The following is a 26,426-nucleotide window of genomic DNA, read 5'->3' as shown; positions in this document are numbered from 1 at the left end:
TGAATATATGTCGACTTTCATTCTGCTGTACACAAATGTTACAGTTCAGGTTCACTAAACATTTATTTACTGTTTCTATTTCCATAATAATAATTAGAACCAAGTCACATTTTTATTCCCGGGAACTTTACAGTGACGTCTCACTCCAGACACGGTGGGACCAGGAAAATTAAGTGCTATCGGTTGTTTCTGGTCGTCATGGTGACACCTGTGAGATACAGTCAAATAACTAACGTTCAGACAACCGAACAGAAACCGAGGGAGAACCAAAGAGTTCGTGTCGACTGCTGAAGGGTTCAAAGGTCGACTGTTCACATTTGTGGACAAAGTGCTGACAGAGGGAGGACGGAGGAGGGAGACATCTTCTTCTTCTTCTTCTTCTACAGTTTCAGTGTTTACGAGACAGAAAAGATCACGTCTGTACACAAACGTCACGTCGTCTAACGTCACTGAAGCTCTTAAACACGTGGTTACAGAGTTAATACATCATCATCTTCATCATCGTCACCTGAACGACAGCAAGAATCAGTGCTTTACATCCAAAAAACCCCAAAAGAAATCATTACAAAAATTTAAATAAATAAATAAACTTCATGACATCACAAGATGATGTCACAATATGACATCAGAATATAACCACGAGGGCGAGCTGCACGAACACGGATCAACTTTAAACAAACTCATTAATTAACATTTACGATGTTGATAGTTTTGATTGAATTGATTTTTAAATGTAACGACAGACGATGACATGAAGGAATCAAACATTTCATGTATATTTTCATTCTGAGTCAAAGATGATGGACAATAAAGTTTTTCTGAAAAACTCACAGACTGAAATAATAATAATAATAATAATAATAATGATAAAAGATCTAGGATTCGATTTTAAATAAGGGCCACTGGATGGTGCGTTCAGGGCCCTCTAACTTCAGTGTGTAATGTTGTAGACCCTCTGAGGGTCCGCCAGTGACTCTCTACCACGTTAGCTTGTTAGCATTAGCATGTGATATATGTGAAGTGTCGTCACTGCGGCTGCAGAGTCACTCAGTCTTATCTTTTTCATCTCATGCCGTCTTTTCTGTCTTCTTACGTCTTTTTAGGTTATAATGTATTTTTTTCAACTTGTTACATTCTTACATCAGTTTTCATCTCATGTCAGGTTCTTCTGTCTTGTTTGTCATTTTGGTTTTAACTAATCTTTTTCATCTTGTTACATCATTTTTTTGTCTTACTTCATCGGTTGTCATCGTGTCATTTCTTCGTCTTGTTTTGTTGTTTTTAGTTTTGTCATGTCTTGTCACGTCATTTTTAGTCTGATGATGTCTTTCTTTTCAACTCGTTACATCTTTTCTTTTCATCTCGTTTTTTAGTCTTGTCAAGTCTTTTTCATCTTGTAAGTTTTTCTAGTCTTGTAATGTCTTTTTCTTATTATTACATCTTTTACATCATTTTTTCATCTTTTTACATTTTCTTATGTTGTTTTTCATCTTGTTCCATCTCGCACTGCATTGTGGGATTGTTAGCAGTGCACATGCTGTGGAGGACAGAACGTCTTTTAAAGTGGGGCGTCGCAGTTTACAGATGATGATAAACTGATATTTTAAAAATGAAATATTGAAATCATGTTAATAAATCACATAATAATATCATGTAAATAACCCTGTTGAAGATTCATTTGGCTGACAGCATTATTATTTTTCCGATAATACTGTTATCATTAATCCTTTTGGCTTCAGTAAACATGTCGTGTAAATCTGACGGCCCTGATTTAAAGCAACATGGCCGCCGACATCCAGCAGCTGTACGGAGGACCAGTCAGAGTTTTAAAGGGTCAAACCGTTTATTTTTTAAATCCACATCGTCTGCGCTCCAGCTCACCGTTTACATCACACTGTGAAACTGACTCTGAACTCTTGTTATCTTGGTCTGTTTCTGCATTTTAACTTGACTTGTCTTTAACGCGACACTGTCACTGAACATAAACCTAAATGTATTTTCATAATTTATATGCATGTAAAATATGCACCTGTAGATTTTACCTGTAAATATACTTTAGTTTTCTTCATTTTCTGCTGAAATTCAACTTTTATATACTTTTATTGTAATTGAAATATTTGAATGTTTGTTTATACATGTTCTCTGTGTGTGTGTGTGTGTGTGTGTGTGTGTGTGTGTGTGTGTGTGTGTTCAGATGTTCAGGTCAGGTTTGATACGTACAGGTGGGTCACCAGAGATTTTATGTGGAAGAAATTCTGCAAATTTAAGATTTATACCTGCAGTACAGTTTTAATAAAGCATTTAAAACGTGAAGACTGTTTCAAAAATGAAATTCTGTTAATTCTTCTTATTTGATCTTCTTTGTGAAGCAGGTTAAAATATCCTGTGTTGTTTCTGCGATAAGAGGAAATTAAAGTAATGAGGCATCCTGAATGAAAGTTTTAACATGTGTACATGTTTTCAATAACAATCAAGATAAAATAAGGAGGTGTGGAATCGGAACTTTCTTTTCTGTATAAATCAACTCTTTCTAGACTTTATTGATGAGATCTATTTTAATGAACTGAGGCATGAAGGTTTATCATTTTTAAAAAAGTGGGTCCTGGGGAAAAAGTTTGGGAAACACACTACAGCCTTAAAATGATGGCTTCTGAGGGAAGGGCGTCACACAAGCTGTAACCATGGTAACAACAACCGCGTGACAGGAAAACCCAAATTCAACGTTTCAGCTTGTAACTGTGTCGAGTTCAGACTCAGAATCTATCAGTTACATTAAAGCTCAACTTTGAACCTTAAAAATCTGCGGAGGAATTTTCTCTTTTTGTGTTTTAAGCGCCTGAATTTAAACAAACAATTCAAATAAATAAAATATTTAACAGTCTGCAGCTTCATCATTCATGTTCCTTGGTGGAGATCATCAGCTGTGCAGCTCGTTCTGTTCCAAACTCTTTGAATAAAATAAAATAAAAGCATTGCTGTGATGTGATGGAGGTTTAAAGGTGATCCTGCAGGTGCAGCTCCCCTCTGACACGTCATCACACTTCAGAGACACGAGCTGAACGAACATCACTGAGAACAACGAGGAGTTCACTTCACTCAGCTGAGCCGCTCTCACTCTAAAATCAATATTTGTTCTTCACTGATCATTCATGGACTCGGTGAGACCTTCACCTGAGGACACCTGCGCAGGTGACACCAGGTCACACAGTCACTGCAGGACGACCTGCGCAGGCGGCGTCAGGTGACTGCAGGTCAGGATCAGATGTGATGAAGACCACGACGATGAAGAAACTGAAGGAGGCAGAAAAACTCAGCTGTTAGCTCAGCCTCACGGAAACGTTCACGATAAACTGAAGCAGAAAACGGTCACTTCAAAATAAAAGTCCTCAGCAGTTTGCATCACTGTTACCTCGGTGTTTTATCTCTGTACGTTTTTATCATTTTTCATTGATTTACAGAAGAAAAAACTCTGACAGTTTCTACTGCTGCTCTTATTGTGAAATCCACAGGAAGTAAGCAGAGAGTACAGAGTCGAAAGTGTTCAACTGTATGAATCTTACAGGGTTACGGTTGTTTTTACTACACAGCTGAGACTCATAGATGATCAGCCAAAACAGCCAAAATCAAAAATAAATGAACAAATGACTCAATAAAAACATTAATACACCAGAAAATATACCAGAAAATAACACGGACAATTAAATGTAGGCTTTAATTAATTAATAAACACAAAATAAATAAAATACAGAAATAAAAACGTTTAACAAACTAAATAGGAGGTAAATTCAAAGTGAAAATAATACATAAATAAATAAATAAATCTTAAACAGAATAAATAAATAAAATGTAAAATTAAATGAGAAAACAAATAAATAGGGTAACAGATACAAACATTTACTTTTAATATTAACTTTGGTGCATTTAATGTCATATTAATGACTTCACTGAGTCATTTATATTCATATTGAGAAGGAAAAACAGTAAATTGATTAATAAAAATTTAAACTTTTGAACCTTTTCAAAAATCATTTTACAAATTTACTGGCTTGATCTTTAAAAAAAAATGATACAAAATATTATGAGACGTGTTTATTGATCCTTATATCAGCCTGATTAGAGCAGAAACAACTGATCAATAAATGATTAGTCAGCTGATGGGAAACTAGTTTATCTTTGCATCAATCAATATCATTCCTGACGTTAATTAAAGGATTTTCCTGCTCGGACAAACAGACGTTTGAAAACATCACAAACTGTGGATGTTTGATTTTCTGGTGTTTTACAAACTGATTGATTCATGAAAAACAAATTAGAAACTACCGTTAGCTTCAGGCTCATATATTAGCATTAGCTGCGGTGCTAGCATTAGCATTGGTTTAGGTACAGGTTGAAGGAAAAGTAAAGTTTGCCTTGTTGGCATCACCGTTAGCATTAGCCTTGTTAGTTTTATCAAACTGTCACTCACAGATTCAAATAGCATGTTAGCTTTAGCTTTAGCTTCTATCACTGTGACTCAGAGACTGGAAACAAACGACTACATTATTAGCTTTAGCTGCTACCTGACCATTAGCCACACTGGTGTTTTTCTGCAATAAAATCTATCAATTATAAATAATATCTCACTATTTTTAGCCTACTATATATATATAAGCTACAATATACAGATTTTATCTAAATAACATAAAGTCATTTTCTGAATAGTGCAAATTACAGCCGGGCGAGATGGACCCTAAACATACACAATATCTTTTATCAAATACCTCGGTATCAATATTGTAGTGATAGATACTGGTGCTTTCACAAAGAATGAACAGATCCTTGATCAATAATCATCAGTAATGTGGACAAAAGATAGAACAGCTAGAACAGTCTGATAGGTTCAGAAAACGACATCACAATATAATATTAATAAAAAAAAATTTCTCTTTTTGATGCATCGTGACGATGAGCCTTTTACTAAAACGTACAGATCAATGAACACAAACAGAGAAATTTCCGTCTCCGCAGGCTGATTTTCATAGAAATGATGAATAATAAAGATAAAATAAAGTTTGGTTCTTTAAAGTCGTTGTTCTCAGTGAGGCTCTCTGCTCAGCTCCGTCGTAGTTTTCATGCACGTGTGTGTGTGTGTGTGTGTGTGTGTGTGTGTTTCTACAGAACAGGTTAAACTTCAGAGACGGCAGCTACATCGTTTCTGCGGCGTGAAAACCTCCAGACTCCAGCGGGTCTGTTGTGAGCAGACCTGAGAGGAGCGGGGAGGTTTTCACAGGACATCAGTGTCTGTTATTGGCAGGTCGGAGTCACGGCGGCGAGGAGGTAGACAGAGACTGACATCATCAGCAGAGACACAGTGGAGGTGGAGCAGTGACTACAGGTCCCATCATGCCCTGGGACTGTCAGGGGAGGGGGGGTGGGTGGGCGGAGCCTCTGGATCAGGAAGTATTTCTAAAATGGTTAAAGGAGATTCTGCAGCTCCTGTTACACTTCAAAATAATAAATAGTTAAATTTTCTATAATAAATGATAATCAGATTAACTGTGATGTTCCTGAAACAGCGTTTAAATCATCATTAAAATATAATAATTATAATAATAAAGATTTAAAAAATTATTTTCCAATATATAAAATCTTCACAGTAGTTTGTGTTGGAAAAACTGCACTTATGAATGTTTCCTACTCTGGAAAGATACTCTCAATAATCACTTTTTAAACATATTAATAATCAATAACATCATTTAACATCATAACATCATTTCCTGTTCCTGTCAAAATAAATGTGTCATTTCAATAAAAAAAAAAACATTTAAGAACAAGATGCTGCAGTTCTCCTTTTCTTCACTTCCAAAAACTGACAGAACTTCATTTTTTAAAAAAAGAGTTGAACAAAAGACAAAGTTTATTTCATAACATGTTTGCTTTCAGACGGGTGGAAAGAAAACTAATAATAATAATCAAGTCTTGATTTTAGTATAAGTTAACGCCTCATCTGCACATTTAATGTCGTCACAGGTGAAGGAAAGGTGTTGACTTCAAATAAAATTCTAAAATGTGAATTCATTAACATTTTAAGTTGAATCTAACGATTAAAAACTCATTAGAATATTAAACATCCTGAACTATATGGTAGTGAGACATTAATTATCTTGTGTATTATAAGATTTCTGAAACTTTATGTTTAAACTGTCGGCTTCTGATTTTATAAAGTGTAACAGAGTGAAAGCAGATCAACCACCACGTCTCCAAAGTCAAAGTTTTTTTTCAAAATGAAGGGGAGTTTCCTGAATCGCTGAACCAGTACAGACTACATTACCCATGAGTCTGAGCAGCTGAAGATCAGTCTGGTTCACTGATCCAGGAGATGTCTGTCTGAAAGAAACTTCCTGTCCCAGAGGCTCCGCCCACCTACCGCACGCTGATCGATCAGGGATCAGGTCCCCGATGGATCGATCGACAGGTTCCCCGTTCAATTTGACAGGTCCCTGATCGAGCGATCGACGGGTCCCCGATCGATCGACAGATCAATTGACAGGTTGTGTGTGTGTCTGTGTGTGTTTCTGAATGTGTTGATTTTTGGAGTTCGAGTTCCCGGCGACATGAACCAGCTAAAAAAACTGATTAGGAGTATTGATGAGTCAGTGCGATCAATCAGTGTGACGGACAGGAAACAGAATCAACTGTACAACATCAACGACATCAAAATAAAACCAGTTCTTTCAAAATAAAAGACCCTCTGGTTGGAGACGGCTACAAGCAGAGCAAGGCGAGTGTGTGTGTGTGTGTGTGTGTAGTTTCGGATGACAGATGGTGTGTGTATGTGTGTGCATGTGTGTGTGTGTGTTGGCACAGTGTGATGCCGTCCAAAAGTCCTGATGCCATCAGATTCTACTTCCTGTCTCACAGGACGCTCAGTCTGTCCGCATGTGTTTAACGTGTGTGTGTGTGTGTGTGTGTGTGTGTGTGTGTGTGTGTGGCTCAGCAGCAGCAGTGAAGCTCTCTCTCTCTCTCTCCGTGTCTCACACCACGGTGCTGACGGAGGGATCTGATAGGTTGAGCTGGCCAGTGATGTCAGTCGGGTACGGCTACACAGAGAGGGACAAAAAAGAGAGACAGAGACCAAAGGAAACACAAACATTAATAACTAACAGATTTCATGTTTTTGTTCAGATTTATGTTTTTAAATGATCGTGGTTTTTTTTTTGTTTCGTTTTTTATTGAATCAGTAAGTTTCAAATTAAAATAACGACCTCAGTGGAGGCAAAAAATGACAAAACATGAAGCTGACATTTTTAAATAAATATCACCATGCAGAAATAGAATAGAGATAATATAGTATATTATATAAAACAGAAATATTTTTACTTTCATTATATTTGGTTTAATCATTAATGTGTGAAGCATCAGTACTGTTGCTATGGTTACACAAGGTCTAATGAATGTCAGCCACTGACATAAAGTAATTAGAATAAACTGTCTCATAGTTTAAGGCAGTTTCATTAATTGTAACATTATCAATAAAAAAAAAAGTTTGAGGAAACTCAAAATTTCAAGGCAACTTAAATGTTTGAGTTTTATGTCAAACTCAAACTTTTATGTTTTGAAATAAAGTTTTGCCAACCTATAATCATTAGTTGAGATAATTTACTTTTCGTCTTTAGATAAACTTGAATCTTTAAGTTTTATAAAATAAAAGAAGAATCTCAAAAATTGTAAATATATATTTTTTTTGTTGTCTTAAAAATTAATTAGTTTTAATTGAAAATTTTAAAATATTAACATTTATTCACTTCCTATTTAATGAGTTTGCTCAATAAATCTTTAAATATAATTTCTGGAGTTTCAACAACAAAAACATAAAAAAAAATACCTGAAGAAGAAAAATTAGTTAGTTCAAAGTTCAAGTTCAAGTTTTTCAAAACTTTATCCAGTTTGAGTTGCGCTCTGAACTACTGCAAAAATAAACTTCTTTTGAAATAAGTTGCCTTGAAATTTTCAGTTTTCTTCAACTTTTCTTTTTTCCAGTGTATTTGTCATTATTTGGATGCTGAAAAAATAAATTTTTTGAATTTTGAATATTAACAATTATTTACTTCAAAAAGTTTACTGAATTTTGAAATACATTTCTTTTGGGTTTCTAAAATTCAAAGACTAGAGTTTATCTAAACAAGAAAAAAGATCTCAATGAAAGATTAGTTAGTTGGTAAAACTTTTTAAAAACTCGAGTTTGACTTGATCTACAGTTCAGTTATTAAAAACTTTTAAGTAACAAGTTCAAAGTCAGAACAAGTACCACAAGTTTTACTTTCTCAAAAATAAAAAAAACAAAAGTTAAAACAAAAGACCTTTTTTGTGTGGAATACCCCTTTAAACCTGATCAGAAATCACATTAAAGTTTTTTTTTTCCTTCAGTCGGCTGAATTAAACATCATCTCGTGTCACGTGATCTGACCTCAGAGCTCTGACTGACTGGTTTTCTGCAGGGACTTTTGTTTTGTTTTGTTGAATACCTGCTGGTTACCATAGAAACAGATGTGGTAGTGATGAGGTGGCGCGTCGTTTTGGAGCGGCCTGTTAAATCACTACATCCTGACTGACTGTTGTTCTCTGAAATCAGACTGAGGCTTTTGTTTGAGGCGTTTTACTTTTTTTCAGAAGCCCTGAGAGGCAAATAAGAAAAAAGATCTTCTGGTGTCTGATCTGATCTACATAGTTTCTCTCCTGTGTTTATGACTTAAAGGCATAATATGCAATATTTTCTACGTAACTAAATAAATAAATAAATAGACTTACATAAACATAATTCCTTTGAATCATCACTGTCAGTGTTTATCTGCCTGGACGTCCTTATCTTTGCATTTATTCATTAAAATGTTAAAGTATTTGGTGTTCTGTGAATCAATCAATGATCTTTCTGGTGCATTTAAGAACAGCTCGGATGAATCATACTGACTCTACCTTTAAGAACAGGTGAAGAGTCTGGAGGAAGAAGAAGAAGAAGAAGAAGAAGAAGAAGAAGAAGAAGAAGAAGAAGAAGAGTTTGTTGTTGTAATACTCATTTCTACCAGTGGAGAACACCACTACCACGACACAACTGTGCTAATGCACAAAAGTTACAAACCAGTTTTGGTTCCTGTTAGAACTTTTTTTTTATAGAACTTCACTTTGAATCCTTTCTAAGAGTTCTGCCTAGAACTCAACATGTGTTATATCTGTGAAAGATTTCACTTAGAAACCCTGTGAAAGGTTCTACAGAGAACCCTTTTATGGTGCAAGGGTTCCACTTAGAACCCTCTCTGGAGGTTCTTTCTGGAATAGGAACGTGCTGATACCACTTTTTTTCAGACTGAGTACAAGTACTTACATTTGGGTACTTGCCGATACCGAGTACCGATATGAATACTTAAAGAAATTGATCTTAAATGTCACATAATATCTACTCACCCCTGTGAAATTTCATTTTTGGTGAACTATCCCTTTAACAATGCCATTAAAGTTCATACAATAACTTTTAAAACATGTTTTATTTTCATTAGATGCTCACTTTCTAAATGTAACATCTGATTTTGTGTTCCTTATTAAACTGTGCAGTTTACTGTGTATATTTCAGTATAATAATTTCACAACATTATTATGGACTTACAGAATTAAGTTTACTATTATAATTGGTGTTATATATGATAATTATTTAATTAACATTTACAGCATTTTACTGAACATTACATGTGTAGTATTTGTAGTTTCTTTTTCATGTCGCTCTTGTCTAAGAGATAATTAGTTCCTACCTGTCATTGTTTACGGGGGACAGGTATGAATGTGACACCATGTGTGCATCAGTTTTGTTGACCCTGCTGTGAACCTCAGAGAGTGAAGTTGTGTGTCCTGTGCTGTCAGGACGTTTTGGTGAAGAATAAGTTCACAAAGAGAAGTTATAGCAGCTTATTAATGAGAAAAGGGCGGCTGTGTTATTTTTTGTCTTCGGATTAATTTGCAGACGCATCAACTAGTTAACAGTCGTCAGGACTGATTGGACAGCGGCTGGCTGTGATCTGCAGCTGCTCTCTGTGCATTTATTTCAGTTTCACATGGAATTTTACAGACAGTTTCCAAAGTCGCTGCAGTCTTTAATGGATGATGTTGAGGACAACGAGTTCCTCGCTGATGATGACGACGCGACCAAAAAACAGAGGGTGAGCACCAGCAAACGTCTTGAACTCTGCATCGTGGCGGTTCTTTAGATGTTTACTTGTATATCGAGCGGCTACTTTTCATGACGTGGTATCGGAGTAGTTTTATGAGTACGAGTACATGACGACAGTATCGGACCGATGGCTGATGCTGGTATCGGTATTGGTGCATCTCTAATCTGGAACCTTTCTGCATTTCTAAGGGTGCTGACAAGAATCAACCCAGGGGGTTCTACCAAGAACAGTTTTAGATTATGGCACAAAGAACTCTTTCTTCTAAAAAAATGTTTTTTGCAGGAAAAGGTTTCTTACAGGAACCCTTTAGAACCCTTGACAAACCCTGACTTCCAAAGAGATGTTTATTTGATAGAAGATTGATTAAAGTTTGCATGATCAATCATATCTTCTTCTTCTTCTTAACAAGCAATTAATCAATCATTGATTAGTTGTTATCATCCCTTTAATACACATGCATTTACATTTTGTTTAGACTGCATAGAGAAATTAAAACTCACCTGGAAAAAAACATGAATGCTTTTAGTCCACGTGGTGCACTGTGGCCCCTAGTGGCCGAAATGAGTACTACAACAACAAACAGCAGGATATTACAGACTTCTCAGGTGTTTCTGGGCCGTACAGGATCTATAATCCCAGCAGCAAGTTCTGGGTCTACCCCAGGGTCCCCTCCCAGTGGGATGTGCCAGGAAAATCTCTAAAGTAAGTCCTCCAAGAGGGTTCTGATCATAAGTTTTAGGAACTCAGCTGGCTCCTTTCATCATCAAGGAGCAGCGGCTCTGCTTCAAACTCCTTCTGGATGTCTGAGCTCCTCATCCTCCAAGGTCGAGCCGAGACATCCTTTAGAGGAAACTCATTTCGCTGCTTGTCTGATGAAGCTAACGGAACCACATCATCTGCAAAAAGCATAAATGTAATTCTGAGCTTCCCAAACCAGACACTCTCCTCACCTTGACTAAGCCTTGAGATCCTGTCCATGAAGAACACGATCAGAGACAGAGTCCAAACCCCACTGAGGACGCGTTGGACTTTATGCTGTGGAGACGGACACAGCTCGCACTTTGGTTATACAAGGATTGGATGGCTAGAAACGGTAGAAACGGTCATGGTACCCCATACTCCCACAGTACCCTCCACAAGATCCCCTGGGAGACACAGTCATAGGTGTTCTCCAAGTCCACAAAACACAGGTAAACTGGATAGTCAAACTCCTCTCATGACCCCACCCCCAGTAACCCCCCAGCAAGGGTAAAGAACTGGTCCACTGTTCAATGGCCAGGACAGACTCCACTCTAGAATCCAAGGTTCAACAATCAGAGCCTTCTTTCCAGCACCCTGGAGGAAACTTTCCACGGGAGGCTGAGCGGTCTGATACCTAGATAACTGGAGCACTACCTGCCAGTCCCCGTCATAAAAATGGGAATCTGCCACTCTGCAGGTACTGTCCCCAACCTCCACAGGACACTGGAGAGACCTGTCAGCTAAGACAGCCCAACAATGTCCAGAGCCATCAGCATCTCAGGGTGACTCTCATCCAAACCTGGTGCCTTGTCTCTGGGTAGCTTCTTAATGACCTCAGAGACCTCTGCAGGGATGTCTTTGCCTGAGTCTTTGGGACTCAGCACTGGTCGGGTTCTGGAGTTCCTCAACATGCTCCAGTCTGGGTAAGCAGTACTCCTCCCAGGCCAAACACACCCTTAGACAATCACTGCTTTCCCTTCCTAAACTGTCAAATGGTTTGCCATAACTGACTTAGAGTCCTTCACAGTCGCCTGTCCAACTCCTCCCACACCACAAAGTCTATCATCAGCCTTCGGCTTCAGGTGTTTTGTTACCAGGTACACTTATGGACCCCTGTATGCTCCAATATGGTGTTTGTTTCATCCAATCCTGGACAAGCACAGACGTCCAACAACAAAAAACACACTCTGATTCAGATCAGGCAGGTCGTTCCTCCGAATCACCACTTCCATGTTTCCAGATTGTCAGACACAAAAGTGCATAAAGGCAGCATTCAGAAACTTCAGCGTTCTCCAGGAGAACCCCAACACAGCAGCACTCAGCCAGGGGCTTATCAGTGTCCCCTGCACCCTGCAACCCCTCTGTAAAAAGTCCAGCTCCTCTCCAGGAGCCACTGCTGCTTAGAAAAATTATCCTGACCAAACCTTGTTTTCACCTCTTCTTCAGTCATAAACGCGGGAGAGAAACAATTTAGATTAGACTTAGGAAATGGATTGTCAGAATTATTTTGTTCCCACTTCTCTCTCAGGGCTTCTGTAGTCATTTGTCACTTTTTGTTGCCAGGCAACAGCAGTGTCATTCCTGTCGATCAGCTGTGATTTATTTTAGCATTTATTGAGCTAGCTGCTTTTTGGTTAGGATCTTAAATAACAACAACAACAATAATAATAATAATAATAATAATAATAATAATAATAATAATAATGATAATAATAAATCAATAAAACAATGTGAAATTGTCATATGTCAGCAAAATGAGTTTGGTGCTAAAGCTGTACCTGGCAACCGGCTTTATAACAAAGACAAAAAGTCCTGGGCGGATGGATACACTGTTGTTCATCAAGAAAATAGTTCCAGCAGCCTGAACTGTTGACTTTATATTGTAATTTGCCAGCTTTGGTTTGACTTGTTCAGTTATTCAGTCGTATTTGTTACTGTTTAGTTTTCATTCATTTATATTAAAGTGTGAAAACATTTGATCTGAATCTAAAACTATTCTGATAATTGATTAATTATTGGAGTATCTTTGTTGGACAAAACAAGATGTTTAAAGACGTCATCTTAAACTTTGTTCACATTTCCTAACATTTTATCACTAAATAATCAATAAAGAACATAATATTAACAGATACAAAATGTTTTCGCCCTTATAGAAATCTTGTGTTATTGATCTGTTCTGAAGGATTGATGATTGATTGGTGTTGTGTAGTTGTGTTTTGAGTCTACAGGTCAGTCGTGCTTGCAGAGGAGGACAGAGGCAGTGTGTGTGTTGCACAGCATGTAAGTCTGGACACCATTCAAATCCACCAAAAGAGAAGAGACACTCATATAGAAAATAAAGAAGAGATAGATGATCACAAAGAGAAATGAGCTGCAGTCGGTCTCCCATCATCCCCCCTCCTCCCCCCCAGAGAGTGATCAGCTGACTGTCTGTTACTGAACCGAATGACACACTTTCCTGCAGCTCATTTAACGTTCAGTAACAGACAGCGCCACAGTTTGATCCCTGAGAAAATCCTGCTCCATTTTCACTCCCTTCACAGCGAATACACAGGGAGGGAGAGGGGGATGCAAAATGGCCGACTGCTGTGGATTCAAAAGACAAAAAGTGCATCACAGAAGATTTGGCACATATCATTTTGATGTCTGAGTTGCACTCTGAAAAAATATTTCACACAATGACAGTCTTCAGTGGAGGTGGAATTAACTTTTTTAAGAGTGCATGGAAGATTTTTCCTGCAGATTTTGATGTTTTTCTTCCAAACTGAGGCTGTAAAAAAGAAAAGAGAAGTTCAGGCGGCGGCCACAGACAGGTCAGAAGCACTGATGACAGAAGTGATCAGGAGTTATAGATTTTTAATGAACTCAGATCTCATCGACTCCTGCGGGACGAGCAGAGCTGTAACCAGAGTCATTTATTAGCTGAGGGAGAAGCCATTTACGCCCAGAAACATCATCGTCTGTGACAGCTTTAATTCAGCAGCTCCTTAAACTGTCCCTTCTCTGAAAGTGAGACGAGTTAAGAGGAAAAAAAATGAGCGTCTGCAGGCCGTCCTGTGAGGACAGAGCTGGGTCGTTAGTGGAATAAAACCTCAGTGAAAAGGATCGTGGGACGTTTGGATGGCCAGATGAAGGGACAGAGAGGTGACAGGAGAGGAAAAGACAACAGAACAGGGACAGACGGACAGACAGAGACGGACAAGGATGAGGACAGACAACCACAGGACACAGACAGAGAGGAGGGATGAGAGGACAAAAGGAGAGAAGAGACCACACAGTCTGACCCTCTTCACTTCTCCTTTGCAAGAGGACGACTCGGTGTGAGCCCTGACCTGACGGGACGGACGGACGCATCGAACCGATCGGACGCTTTCTGTCTTCAATCTGTCTCCTCTTGTCTGTCTGTCTGTCTGAGGGACAGATGAGCCGATGGAGGCGGGAAGATAAAGATGGCTGACTGACAGACGGGCGGCCATGATGAGTCAGCAAGGAGATGATGATGATGATGATGGAGCTGGGGACGAGGAGGATGAGAAGAAAGACAGATGACAAACGAAAAAATACTGATGGATGAAAAAATATGTGACAGACTGAAGAGGAAGAGGAGGAGGAGGAGGAAGAAGAGGAGGACGGATGGATGATAAAACTGACAGAAACTAAAGAGAAGTGGAGGCTGAGAGGAGGACAGCAGGAGGAGGAGGATGGTAGGTGGTCTTCATCTCCTTACCGTGGCGTCCCCGGAGGCCCTACGGCGTTTGAGGTCGGAGGTCGAAGTGATGGACCTAAAAGAGGTTTTGGGCTCGGGCTCTGCTCTACCACTTTTCCTATCCTAAAATAAATGATACGATAGGTGCACACACACATTAACACACGCAGCAGAGACATGGCAGCTACACGAACACACACACACACATACACACACAGGGGTGTGTGTGTATGTGTGTGTGTGTGTGTGTGAGGAATGCAGTATCATGTAGTATAATGCAGTATAATGAAGTATTATGTAGTATAAAGCTGTATATTGTAGTGTAGTCTGTGAGTTTTCACTGCAGTAGACTTCAGCTACACATACAATCTAATATAGTTTACTAAAACATAATATAGCATTATATAGCACATAACACTACGAGTATTATTAGCATAGCATGGCATAGTAAGAGTATTAAGTGTATAAATGGAATAATGTATAGTTTAACATGCCATATTATAATTGAGCAGCATAGTTATGTTAAATACACATCATTTAACATAGTTACTTAATATAGTAACAAGACAAAGCATAGCATTCATCATATTCATACAGAGACCATTTTCCTCTAACGTCACAAGCGTCACACAAACATCAAGGATCTGACAAATGGTCGTCATCTCACCACTTCCTGACTGATCAGCAGCTGAAGAGACAACGGTAGAGAAAATCTGGAGGGACACTGGGACGTATTTCAAGATAAAACTACAGATTTCATAACACATTAGCAACCATAGCTAACATTAGCATTGAGCCTCTGCCTAGCTAACATTACAGTTTAATAGTGTTACATGATACAATAAGAAACACATAAATTAATTTGGCTAGGCAGAGGCTGAACGCTAATGTTAGCTAAGGTTGCTAATGTGTTATGAAATCTCTGCAGCTGCTGAACAATCAGGAAGTGGTGAAGTGATGAACATTTATCAGATTCTCAACATTTATACGACTTGTGACGTTAGAGGATAATAGCCGCCATGTGAATATGGTGAATTTTATGGTTGAGTATAGTACAGTATTATGTAATACTGCAGTGTAGCACAGTATAGTATAGAATACCATATTATAGTGTACTATAGTATCATCCAGTGACAGTACATACTGTAACATATTTTAGTATAGTACGGCACAATGTAATATTGCATTGTATAGAGTAGTGCAGTATATAGTGTGGGACTAAAATATAAAGGAACTTTTCACACTGTATATTCATAGTCCTGGGCTAAGAGTTAACGATGGGTTAACTGACCCCTCCTAAGCCCCTCTGTGCACCAATAACAGTTGAACCAGACGGGTACCTCAGTCAACTTTCTTCTGTCCTGTTTCCTTTCTAGCTAGCTAACCAATGATGTAGATTAGCTCGCTGGTTAGCTAGCTTTTTAAAATGTGTCTTTAAAGATCTTCCAGTAACCTGATGAGCTGAGAACAGTGCACATCTGTGTACAGTAAACAGGAAAGGACAAACTTGACTGACGTTCCACCATGTACCAAGCTTGTGGAACTGTTGGAGCACAGAGCAAAAAGGGGCGGGACTTAGGAAGGTCAATCAGCTCCGTTTCAGACCTGCATTATTAGCCAAGGGTTAAGCTAAGCGCAGGGCCATACGATTCATGCTTAACTTCCTTTGGCCCTGCAGGGTTAAATGCTTCGTTTCACACTGATACCTTTTCACCCACTTTTCATCCACTGGAACATTACAAAGTGGGCTAACCCCGACTTTAGCTGAAATCTTACTGGTTCTGCTCTGGAGTAGAGCTAGCTGCCATCTGCATGTTATCCCCTGAAAATGGACTAAACAGGAGCCGAAGTGAAATGGGATAAAGACTGTTAAAGAGGACAGTCTAGACATTTAACCCTGTGGGGCCAGAAGAAGTGCATTGTGAATAATACAGCCCCGCGTTAACTTGGATTTATGTTTGTATCCCAAGAGTAACTTGTAACTAAGAATAGCCCTTTTAAGCCTGGGCTGTGTAGCCCTAAAGTGGGCTAACCTCAACTTTAGCCCTGGGCTGTCAGGCCCTGCTCTGCAGGAGGTTTAGCCCAGAGAAAATGGACTAAACACAGGGCTAAAAGGTGCCAGTGTGCTGATAAAGAGCCACACATCACTACACGTAAACATTAGTCCCTGTTCCAACAGACATTTAACCCAGGCCTAAACTGGATGAACTGTGTGTGTGTGTGTGTGTGTGTGTGTGTGTGTGTGTAAACTGGTGTAGGTATCCCGGGGCGACCCTCAGCCTCAGCAGTGATACAGTGGTTTGTAAGAGCTGTCCAGCAGCTGGTGGTCAGAGCTAACGTTAGCTTGTCTGTCCTGGTTTAGCCTGGGGCTAACGAGATCCATTACATAAGATTATCCAGTGTGCTGATCCTAACGAATAGATTTATTGACGTTGTTCTGTGTGTAAATGTGCAACAGCAGATTATGTAACAGTGAACACATGAACGTGTGTGTGAGTGTGTGTGTGTGTCTCCTACAGATTGGTTCCTGTTACAGATGAAATGATGTTTCAGTAAAACACAAACTGTTTTACTGCCCACAGCCACAAACACACACACACACACACACACACACACACACACAGCAGCAGCAGCAGGTAAATCAACAACATGAGGCTCAAACACACGAACACAACAGGAAGTCGACCACACGAAGCAAAGGAGATTAATCCTGGGGGTGGAGGAGGAGGAGGGCAACAAAGATGGAGGATGAGGCCTGAATGAAGCTGTGATGATGCTGATCAGATCATTATACCAACACTCTGCTGCTATAATGTCACCTGTCATCTGTGTGTGTGTGTTGAACATAAAACAGGGTGTGGGGGGGGGCAACAGCACATAGATGATGATCAGCGTGATGTTTCAGCTCTGACATCATATACAGACATCATCAGTTTGACCTTTGACCTGTGTCAGTGAACCCTTCAGACTCTGACCACTAAAGTTAAATAAATCTGGCATTATTGTGTATTTTCCCTTCCAGTCAACACATCCCTGGAAAAGAACAGGTTCAATATTTATTTATTTAATACATTTTCTGAAAATTTACAGATACGGATCAAATGCAGCAGCAGTGCTGCTGATCGTCATGGGGCGGGTCGGGCAGTGTGGCCAATAGTTGAAGAGAGATACGACCACCAGACACAAAGAAGACCAGGGCAGAGCTGAGACGCAGAGCCGACAGGGAGCTGCTGATGGCAGGGGAGCATTAAAAACTCATTCTTATTTAAATGGAAGTCATTAGCGGGAAACAAACTGAGCTGAGCATGTCGTTTACAGAGTTTCCTGATGGAAACAGCTTTACCCATTACTAAAGTAGCTAACTGCTAACTGTTAGCTTAAAAAAAAAAAAAAAGATCTAATTTTACCAGGAAGGTCATTAAAAACTAATTCTGCTCAGCACGTTGTTTACAGAGTTTCCCGATGGACAGATAGTTTTACTTGTGGCTAAAGTAAGTTAGCTAACTGCTAACTGCTGTCCGCTCAGTTAGCTGTGACTCAGGCCTGGGGTGTCAAACAGAGAAAACCACGTCAGTACAGTTGTCTGTTGTTGTTTTTGTTTGTTTGTTTGTTGTTGTTTTGTTTTTTGTCTCCCAAAATTCTACACTTAGGGGCGGAGCCTGCGCTGGCCCATGAACCCTCTGCAGGGCTTTTTTTTGGGTTCAGCACCCCCAGGTGTTTCCCACCATCGCAGCCTGAACACAACACCTGATTTGGAACAGTCCAAAGTCCAAACAAACAAAGAAAACTTGACTTGTAAACTGTGTAGAAACAGCCTTCAGGATGCAGATGTGTGTGTGTGGAGGCGTGAAGCGGCTGGTGCAGACAGATCTGTTGACGGTAATGAGAGCTGTCGTGGTTATGTCATGTCTGCCCTGCAGTCACGATGTGCACTTGAAGTCACTGCACAAGTAGTTCATCTCCAAGCAGCCTCAGTTTGTGGTTTTACAGTAGAAACTAATGATTATTTTCATTGATAATTATCCAAACATGTGGAGCACATGGACGTCTGTGCTCTCCACATGTTTGGACCTTGTTTTTCAAGTTTCTCAAGTCTTTCCTGCAACAATCATTTTCATTATCGACCAATCTGTTGTGTTGGTTTGATTCTGCACATGAGATTTGATGATGAGAAGAAAAATACACAGTATCACCAGACTTATATACCTTATACATAAACAATAGAAAAAACCTATTTATTTACATATATATTTATTTCTAACAGTTTGAATTCTTGAAAAACTGCCAACACATTCAGTTTGAAATAAAAAACAGAATCAATCAGACACATTGATCATGAATGAAGAACAGAGTTTCATGTGGGCTGAGACCCAAACTGTGGTTTGCAGAGACAGCAGACATGTTTCATATCATCATGAGTCTGTCAGAAGACACAGAGTGGAAGACTTGGATCTGAGCATCGATCACATGAAAAATAATAAAATAACAGGATGAATGCTGTCCTGCAGCAGAGAAACACTGATCCTGATCCTCAGACATCATTAAACACGTCCTCAGTCAATCAGATCTGCAGCTGCTGGTCTGTAGCACACAGTTAGCTCTTAGCTTAACCCTTAAACAACCTCCAGTTAACAGCTAGCAGAGCTAATAGAGCTTACAGCTAACAGAGTTAACAGCTAATGAAGCTAACCAAAATAAGTAATCAATCAATTAATCCTGTTGCTTGAAAAACAGATCCAAACTTGCTGGAGCACACAGACATACATCCAGCACGTCTTTCCGATAACACTTAATTATCGATTAATCTGTTAATTTTCTTGATTAACCAATTAATTGTTTGGTGTATAAAATGTGTGAAAATGTTTCCTGCCTCGGCTCTCTGAGAGCTGCTGCTGTGTTTCATGTGCTAATCCTGCTCTGCTAACTCCTCGCCTGCAGACAGCTGTTTGAAGTGCTAATCATCCTCTGCTAGCTGCTAGCTGTTAGCAGCTAGTGTTTGAAGTGGTAATCCAGGCAGAGAAGAAGTGATGATTATTAATGTGTTTGAGTCCAGCTGCTGTGCACAACATCTGGAACAAAGACCGTCAGAGCACGTTTCTTCTTCTACTGTCTGAGCTCTGGTTTGTTCCTCTGAAGAAGCTTCAGTCACTTTTTAGATTCTTTTTTAGAATTTCCGTGTTCTTCATTAAACAGATATCTGACTTCTCTCTGCACTGTTTCCATGTTTTCTTCTCTCTGATGCAACACTTATACAATGTTCCCCATTTAGATCAATACATTTCTCCTATTAGTGTCAGAAAAAACACTGAAATCACCAAAAGGAAAAGAGAAATTCCAAATATTTTCTGATATCTTAATATATATCAATAATATATCAATAATATATCAATAATTATATCATTTAATTCATACAGGAAAAACTGCTTGTTACTAGCTAGCTAACTTTAGCCTGTCTCTCTCTCTGTCTCTCTGTCTCTCTCTCTCTCTCTCTCTCTCTCTCTCTCTCTCTCTCTCTCTCTCTCTGTGTGTGTGTGTGTGTGTGTGTGTGTACTGTTGTGATCTTTTTTTCATCAGTCAGTCAGTTGTGTGGTTCTGTGATGTTTTGGTGTGTATGTTAAAATCTGTCGATTGACAGATTAATCGACAATGAAAATAATTGTTAGTCAGAGCCTTAAATCATTAACAATAATTGAAGAAACAACAGATGAAAATGGATTCAAAAGTTGAATTTTAGCCTGACAGCATCCACAAACTCATGTTGTTTATTTTTCTGCATAAATCAGATTCTTCTAATCTTATTTCTCCTCTGGCTCATCTGCCCCCCCGCAGACAGAACCGTCTGTGTTTTTATTGGTCTGTCTGCTGTGTGAGGTCATCAGCTCTGCAGTAAAAAGTCATCTCATTAATATTCAACAGGAAACTTTAAAAGCTCATTAATCCATTTGCTCCATCCTATCTTCTTTTTGTTCCGCTGAATTTTTTAATGTTGTACTTAGACTTAAGTTTTATAAACCACTTCACAGTGTTTTAATGTTTTTTTTTCCGTCAGTGTCAAAACTGTTTGCACTGATTTTATTTGATGTTGTTGGTTTGATCGTTTCTGTGCAGTTGTTTTTTGTTCGCCCACAGAGAACAATAAAGTTTGATTTGATCTTTTATGAACTCTAAAGCTGCAGCAGGAGCTTTAATGTTGTTATCAAGGAGATACAAGGTTATAAAGACTGTGGAGACACAGAGAGTCTGTGCCGATGGACGATGAGACAACGATGAGACAACGTCTCCGAGTCTCTTTCAGTGACATCAGGAATTTCGTTTCAGATGAAGAGAAGCTGTCTGACTGTCGTACTGTTCTGCGTTGTGTCGTACTGTTCTGCGTTGTGTCATACTGTTCTGCTCTGTGTCGTACTGTTCTGCGTTGTGTCGTACTGTTCTGTGTTGTGTCGTACTGTTCTGCGTTGTGTCGTACTGTTCTGCTCTGTGTCGTACTGTTCTGCGTTGTGTCGTACTGTTCTGCTCTGTGTCGTACTGTTCTGCGTTGTGTCGTACTGTTCTGCTCTGTGTCGTACTGTTCTGCGTTGTGTCGTACTGTTCTGCTCTGTGTCGTACTGTTCTGCGTTGTGTAGTACTGTTCTGCTCTGTGTCGTACTGTTCTGCGTTGTGTCGTACTGTTCTGCTCTGTGTCGTACTGTTCTGCGTTGTGTCGTACTGTTCTGCTCTGTGTCGTACTGTTCTGCGTTGTGTCGTACTGTTCTGCGTTGTGTCGTGCTGTTCTGCGTTGTGTCGTGCTGTTCTGCGTTGTGTCGTACTGTTCTGCGTTGTGTCGTACTGTTCTGTGTTGTGTCGTGTTCTGCGTTGTGTCGTACTGTTCTGCGTTGTGTCGTACTGTTCTGCGTTGTGTCGTACTGTTCTGCGCTGTCGTACTGTTCTGCGTTGTGTCGTACTGTTCTGCGCTGTCGTACTGTTCTGCTCTGTGTCGTACTGTTCTGCGTTGTGTCGTACTGTTCTGCGTTGTGTCGTACTGTTCTGCGCTGTCGTACTGTTCTGCTCTGTGTCGTACTGTTCTGCGCTGTGTCGTACTGTTCTGCTCTGTGTCGTGCTGTTCTGCTCTGTGTCGTGCTGTTCTGCTCTGTGTCGTACTGTTCTGCGTTGTGTCGTACTGTTCTGCGCTGTGTCGTACTGTTCTGTAGACAGCAGCTCTGTGTGTTTTGTCCTCTGGGTGTTTCTCACTGAGCTGATCTCAGATCTGCACATTAATCTTTGATGTGAACACAGAGCTGAATGTCTGAGTGTGTCTGTCAACAGATCTGAGATCAGAGAACTGTGACTCACATACATATAGATGAAGCACATATGTGATGTTTCTTTAAAGTGACATTATCTTGGCTGTGAGTGAGTCACTGCACTGAGGAGCAGAACACAGAACCAAACATCGTCCCTCCTCTGCATTTAGCATCAAATATTTGTTACTTATTTATTATTTATTGTTTACTTTATTCATGTGCCCCAATAATCATAGCTTTAATTCAAATAAACAATTTATTTGGTGACAAATAAAGCAGGTAAATCAAACCAGACAAATCAGAAAAAAACTCTTTACCTCTTCTTGGACAAAATAAAACAACTGCACACACACACACACACACACACACACACACACACACACACACACACACACACACAGCTCCTCTCAGCTCACTGGAGCAGCTCTGTGTTTGTCTGTCTGTGACTCAGTGTGTCTGTGCTGATTGGCTTTTTATCGTGACTTCTAACCAATCAGACAGTGCTGTGGGCGGGACACCGAACCAGACCACAGACTGTAGTCGTGTATTAAACTGTTCAGTGTATAATTATCAGTTCCTCCAGGATTTGGCAGGTCTTTTTTTTGGGATTGTTGTGACTGATGTGACATTTTTTCGTTTTTAGGCATTTTGCAATGAAATCGAAGGAGTGAAAATTGCAAAAGAAAATTGCAACGTTTTCATATAATTCATTAAAATCAGAGGCAACTTCTTGGCGGGAAAACAAAACTGTACTCTGTTCTGAGAGTTTTATGTCACGTTAGCAAAAACGCTCAGCAGGAGGGTTGAACAATGTAGAACAATCTTTGTGAATAAAAATAAAAGTGTACACAGAATTGATTTCTTCAATTACTGTCATTTTGAGACTACTCATTAATTATCAGTGAATACATGTTTAATCAGTTAAATTCTTATTTGAAATTTAATCAATTAATGATTAATCATTAACTTCCCCAGCTTTCCTTAGATGCAAGTGGGCGGGGCTCCAAGGAAGAAAGGTTGGGAACCAGTGTATTATCATATTCATCTTTTATTTTCTGCATATTAGTTTTATATTTTTTTATTGCTGTGATATATTGCAGATAAGGAAAATGCAACTTTACACACTCGTTCATATTGTTATTGTTATATTATCTGTTCCATACATATTTTTAGATATTTTTTACATAGTTCTTATTTCTGTTCTCATAATTCTCTCTAGAGAATGTGTGTGGTTAGTGATTTCATCCTGATGTTTTATTTGTTATTTTGATATAAATGGCTGTAAATGCAGAAAAGAATAAATGTTGCTTATTTTTAATTGTTAGTTCTGATTTAAAATCCACTGACCGACTTCACCCTGCTGGTTATTTATGTTTTCTGTGTTAAATAATTGAACATAGTAACATTAATAATGGTAGATCAGTAAATGATCTGCGTGTGATTGGATTTGTGCGTCTCTGCAGAGAACACAACGTCTCTGAGCTGTTTATCTGTAACATTTGTCGGCAGCAGACTGAACACAGCGAGCAGGACGTCTGTGACGAATCCCTGTGGACACCGACAGTCCTGTTGCTCCGCACGCCGCCTGGAAACACGCCTAATGTTGGTTTCCCCATCATGCTCCACTGAGCCATCGCTTTGTGTTCCTGTTCTCAACCACAATCTGAGGGAAAACATGGACGCAGGTTTCTGTCAGAGACTCTGCGGTGACTCCAGAGAGACGGTCAGCCTGATTTCAGACGACATGAACAAATGTTTTATTTATTTTAACCTCAGATGTGTGTGTGTGTGTGTGCGCAGTTGTTTTATTTTGTCCAAGAAGAAGTAAAGAGTTTTTTTCTGATTTGTCTGGTTTGATTTACCTGCTTTATTTGTCACCAAATAAATTGTTTATTTGAATTAAAGCTATGATTATCGGGGCTCTTTAAAAGTAACAATTCATAATGTTGTTCAGAAAATGTTTGTTTTTTGTTTGTTTGTTTTTTATAAGCAGTTTCTAAAGCCGAAATGTCCCTTTGCCTTTTTATTATGAATAGAATTTGTTCTTTTTCTTTGCTGAGAATAAAGTGATTTATTATAATTAAGACAGGACACAGTTTCATGTATTGACTTGTCCGTCAAATTCTGTGACTTCTTATGAAACTTTCTCAAAACTCTTTTTTCTACTTTCTGCTGTTGAGGACATTATTTTTATCATGACGTGACATTACTGTGGTGACAACAGACAGAAAGTCAAAGGCATTTTTAAACTTTTTTCTTTTTTGTTGATCTGAAAAATAATCTGATCCGTGACTCTGATACCATCCGAACTGTGAATTTTATGATCCGTTGCAGCTGTAATCAAAGAGTGGACGCAACATGGACTCAATATATTTAAGCTTTGAAAACCTCCAACTTTTGACTTTATGAACTCAAGAAAATTGTGGCCACTGATTACCACGATTTTTTTTGAGTTCTGCGAACTTCTTCTGGTTTATAGTGAACAATTTAATTAATTATTTATGTGTTTATTGAGAAGTGAGAATAAACCAGCTGCATTTCTTCAGTTCTGCTCTGCAGAAAAAACTAATGTCCAAACCGACTCATCAAACCAAAGTGAAACAACCTGAACAGAATCACCCAGCCTTTAACCCTTCAGCTGCTCACAGTCATGTTAACTATGAGCAGTAATGACAGGTTCATGGTGACAAACATGGTGGTTATAACATTCATCCAGTGAGAGACACAGTCATTTTGTCCCTGCAAGTCAAAATAAAATAAAATAGAGACCAGCAGCAGAGAGGAGAGCTGAGCAGGTTAGAAACACTACAGACACACACAGTTACAATTACAGTGAGAGAAAAGTAGAGTAGAATAGAGTACAGCAGAGTTAGAGTAGAGTAGAGTAGAGCAGAGTAGAGTAGAGTAGAGTAGAGTAGAGTCAGGTACCTGCAGGTTCTTCCTCCAGACGTTCACGGCGGCAAAGGCAAGCTGCATCTGTTTCCTCCGAGCATCTTTGTGTCGTTTGTAGGCGATCTCGATGAAGATGAGGAAGATCCCGGCAACAATACCACCAGCAACCAGCATGAACACACCTGAGGAGGACAGGTGAGGAGAGGAGAGGAGAGGAGAGGAGAGGAGAGGAGAGGAGAGGAGAGGAGAGGAGAGGAGAGGAGAGACATTTTTGGGACATTAAAATGGAAAATTTAACACTTTTTCCACTGCAGGATTATTGCACATTTAAAGATCCTCAGTCATTTTATTAACAAACACATGCAAACCCACAGATAAAATTATAGAAATATAATAATCAGAATTGTTCTTCACCATTGGAAGAGTCAGACAAAGCCTATTTTTGAGTTTTAAGAAGTTTGGTCTAATTTTTTTAATGCACATAAACAAAGAGACATAAAGCTCTGCCCGCTTTGTCTTACTTTAGTGTGCTAGAAGAACCTGAATTACAAAAAAAGAAGTCTAAAAATTACAATGTTTAAGTTTCAGTGTTTTACATGAAACGAGAGCAACAACACACATCTAAAACAAAACCCACATTTTAAAAAAAATCAGTTATTTAAAATCAATCAGGAATAATTTGTCAGGTAGAAACTAAGGAGCTAAGGAATATGAATCCATTTGATGCAATGAAGAAAAAAACATACATTTTTTATCCACATTTTTCTCAAAGCAATATCACCATTATAACCAAGATCCAACAGCCAGTTGTACAACTAAATTTTTTGTCGTCCGTTACTGTGAGTTTCACTTTTAAACACAACTGATTTCCATACAGCTGAGCTGGAAATAACATAAGCCTCCCAAAAACATTGTGAATACTGATGAATATTGAAGATCTGTGTGCTGCACAGGCAGATAAATGGAGAATAAAATGGCTCAAACACACAAAGAATGCAGCCGTTCTGTAGTGCCTCAATTCAGCCACTAGAGGGAAACAGAGACTGCAGGTCTCAGCTCGTTTGTTTGTTTGTTTGTTAGTTTATTCATAAGGAACAAGAACAGAAATGCATTCCTCGATGAACACTGATGGTCCAGCAATCGATATCGGATATTAAAGTTACGTGTTTCCACACGTTGAGTCTGTAAGTTTCCTACCTGCCATGTTCTCGAAGGTGAGGGTGGCGGGAGCGTTGCTCCTGGAGTCACACTCCTGGTATCGAACCCACGTCTTGTCCAGATCCTCCATGAAGCCGTTCTCATGAGAGCTGAGGAGACACAACAACACACACTGAGGCTGCGTTCACATGACAACGGTCTCACGTTCAGACGACAGCGCTGTGGAGAAAACACCTGAAAACACTGCAGTGTACATGCAGGTAAAACTGTACTGTAACAGAATAAAAATGAAAATATAAATAACTAGCACTTAGTCTGTTACTTAGATGCTAACACATAATGGGAACTCCCATTGACATGCTAAAGGAATTTAGCATTGCAGTAATATCTTCACTTCCTTCTTTTATTTGAAGTACAGCGATGATGCTGCTGAGATAAAACTCAGAAAGTTGT

The 26,426-nt window shown here is 39.1% G+C and overlaps 1 protein-coding gene across 7 annotated transcripts in view; it reads right to left on the bottom strand.

The window, feature by feature from the left end:
• Positions 1 to 6,943: 6,943 nt before the first annotated feature.
• Positions 6,944 to 26,426, bottom strand: part of grin1b (glutamate receptor, ionotropic, N-methyl D-aspartate 1b) — a 60,587-nt gene continuing 41,104 nt past the window's right edge. For 4 of the 7 annotated variants that reach the window (XM_084727773.1, XM_084727774.1, XM_084727778.1 and 1 more), the window contains 5 exons: positions 26,013 to 26,122; positions 24,852 to 24,997; positions 14,665 to 14,766; positions 14,270 to 14,451; positions 6,944 to 7,079 (listed from right to left, as the gene is read on the bottom strand). In XM_084727773.1, the coding sequence (XP_084583899.1) occupies positions 14,317 to 14,451; positions 14,665 to 14,766; positions 24,852 to 24,997; positions 26,013 to 26,122 (493 nt within the window). In that variant the 3' untranslated portion in view covers positions 6,944 to 7,079; positions 14,270 to 14,316. The remainder of the gene's footprint in view (positions 7,080 to 14,269; positions 14,452 to 14,664; positions 14,767 to 24,851; positions 24,998 to 26,012; positions 26,123 to 26,426) is intronic. The other 3 variants (XM_084727776.1, XM_084727777.1, XM_084727775.1) reach the window with 2 other exon arrangements.

This window comes from Lutjanus erythropterus, chromosome 10 (genome assembly GCF_056507025.1).
Source record: "Lutjanus erythropterus isolate fLutEry1 chromosome 10, fLutEry1.hap2, whole genome shotgun sequence".
NCBI lineage: Eukaryota > Metazoa > Chordata > Actinopteri > Lutjaniformes > Lutjanidae > Lutjanus > Lutjanus erythropterus.
This window is presented reverse-complemented; position numbering and strand designations above follow the sequence as displayed.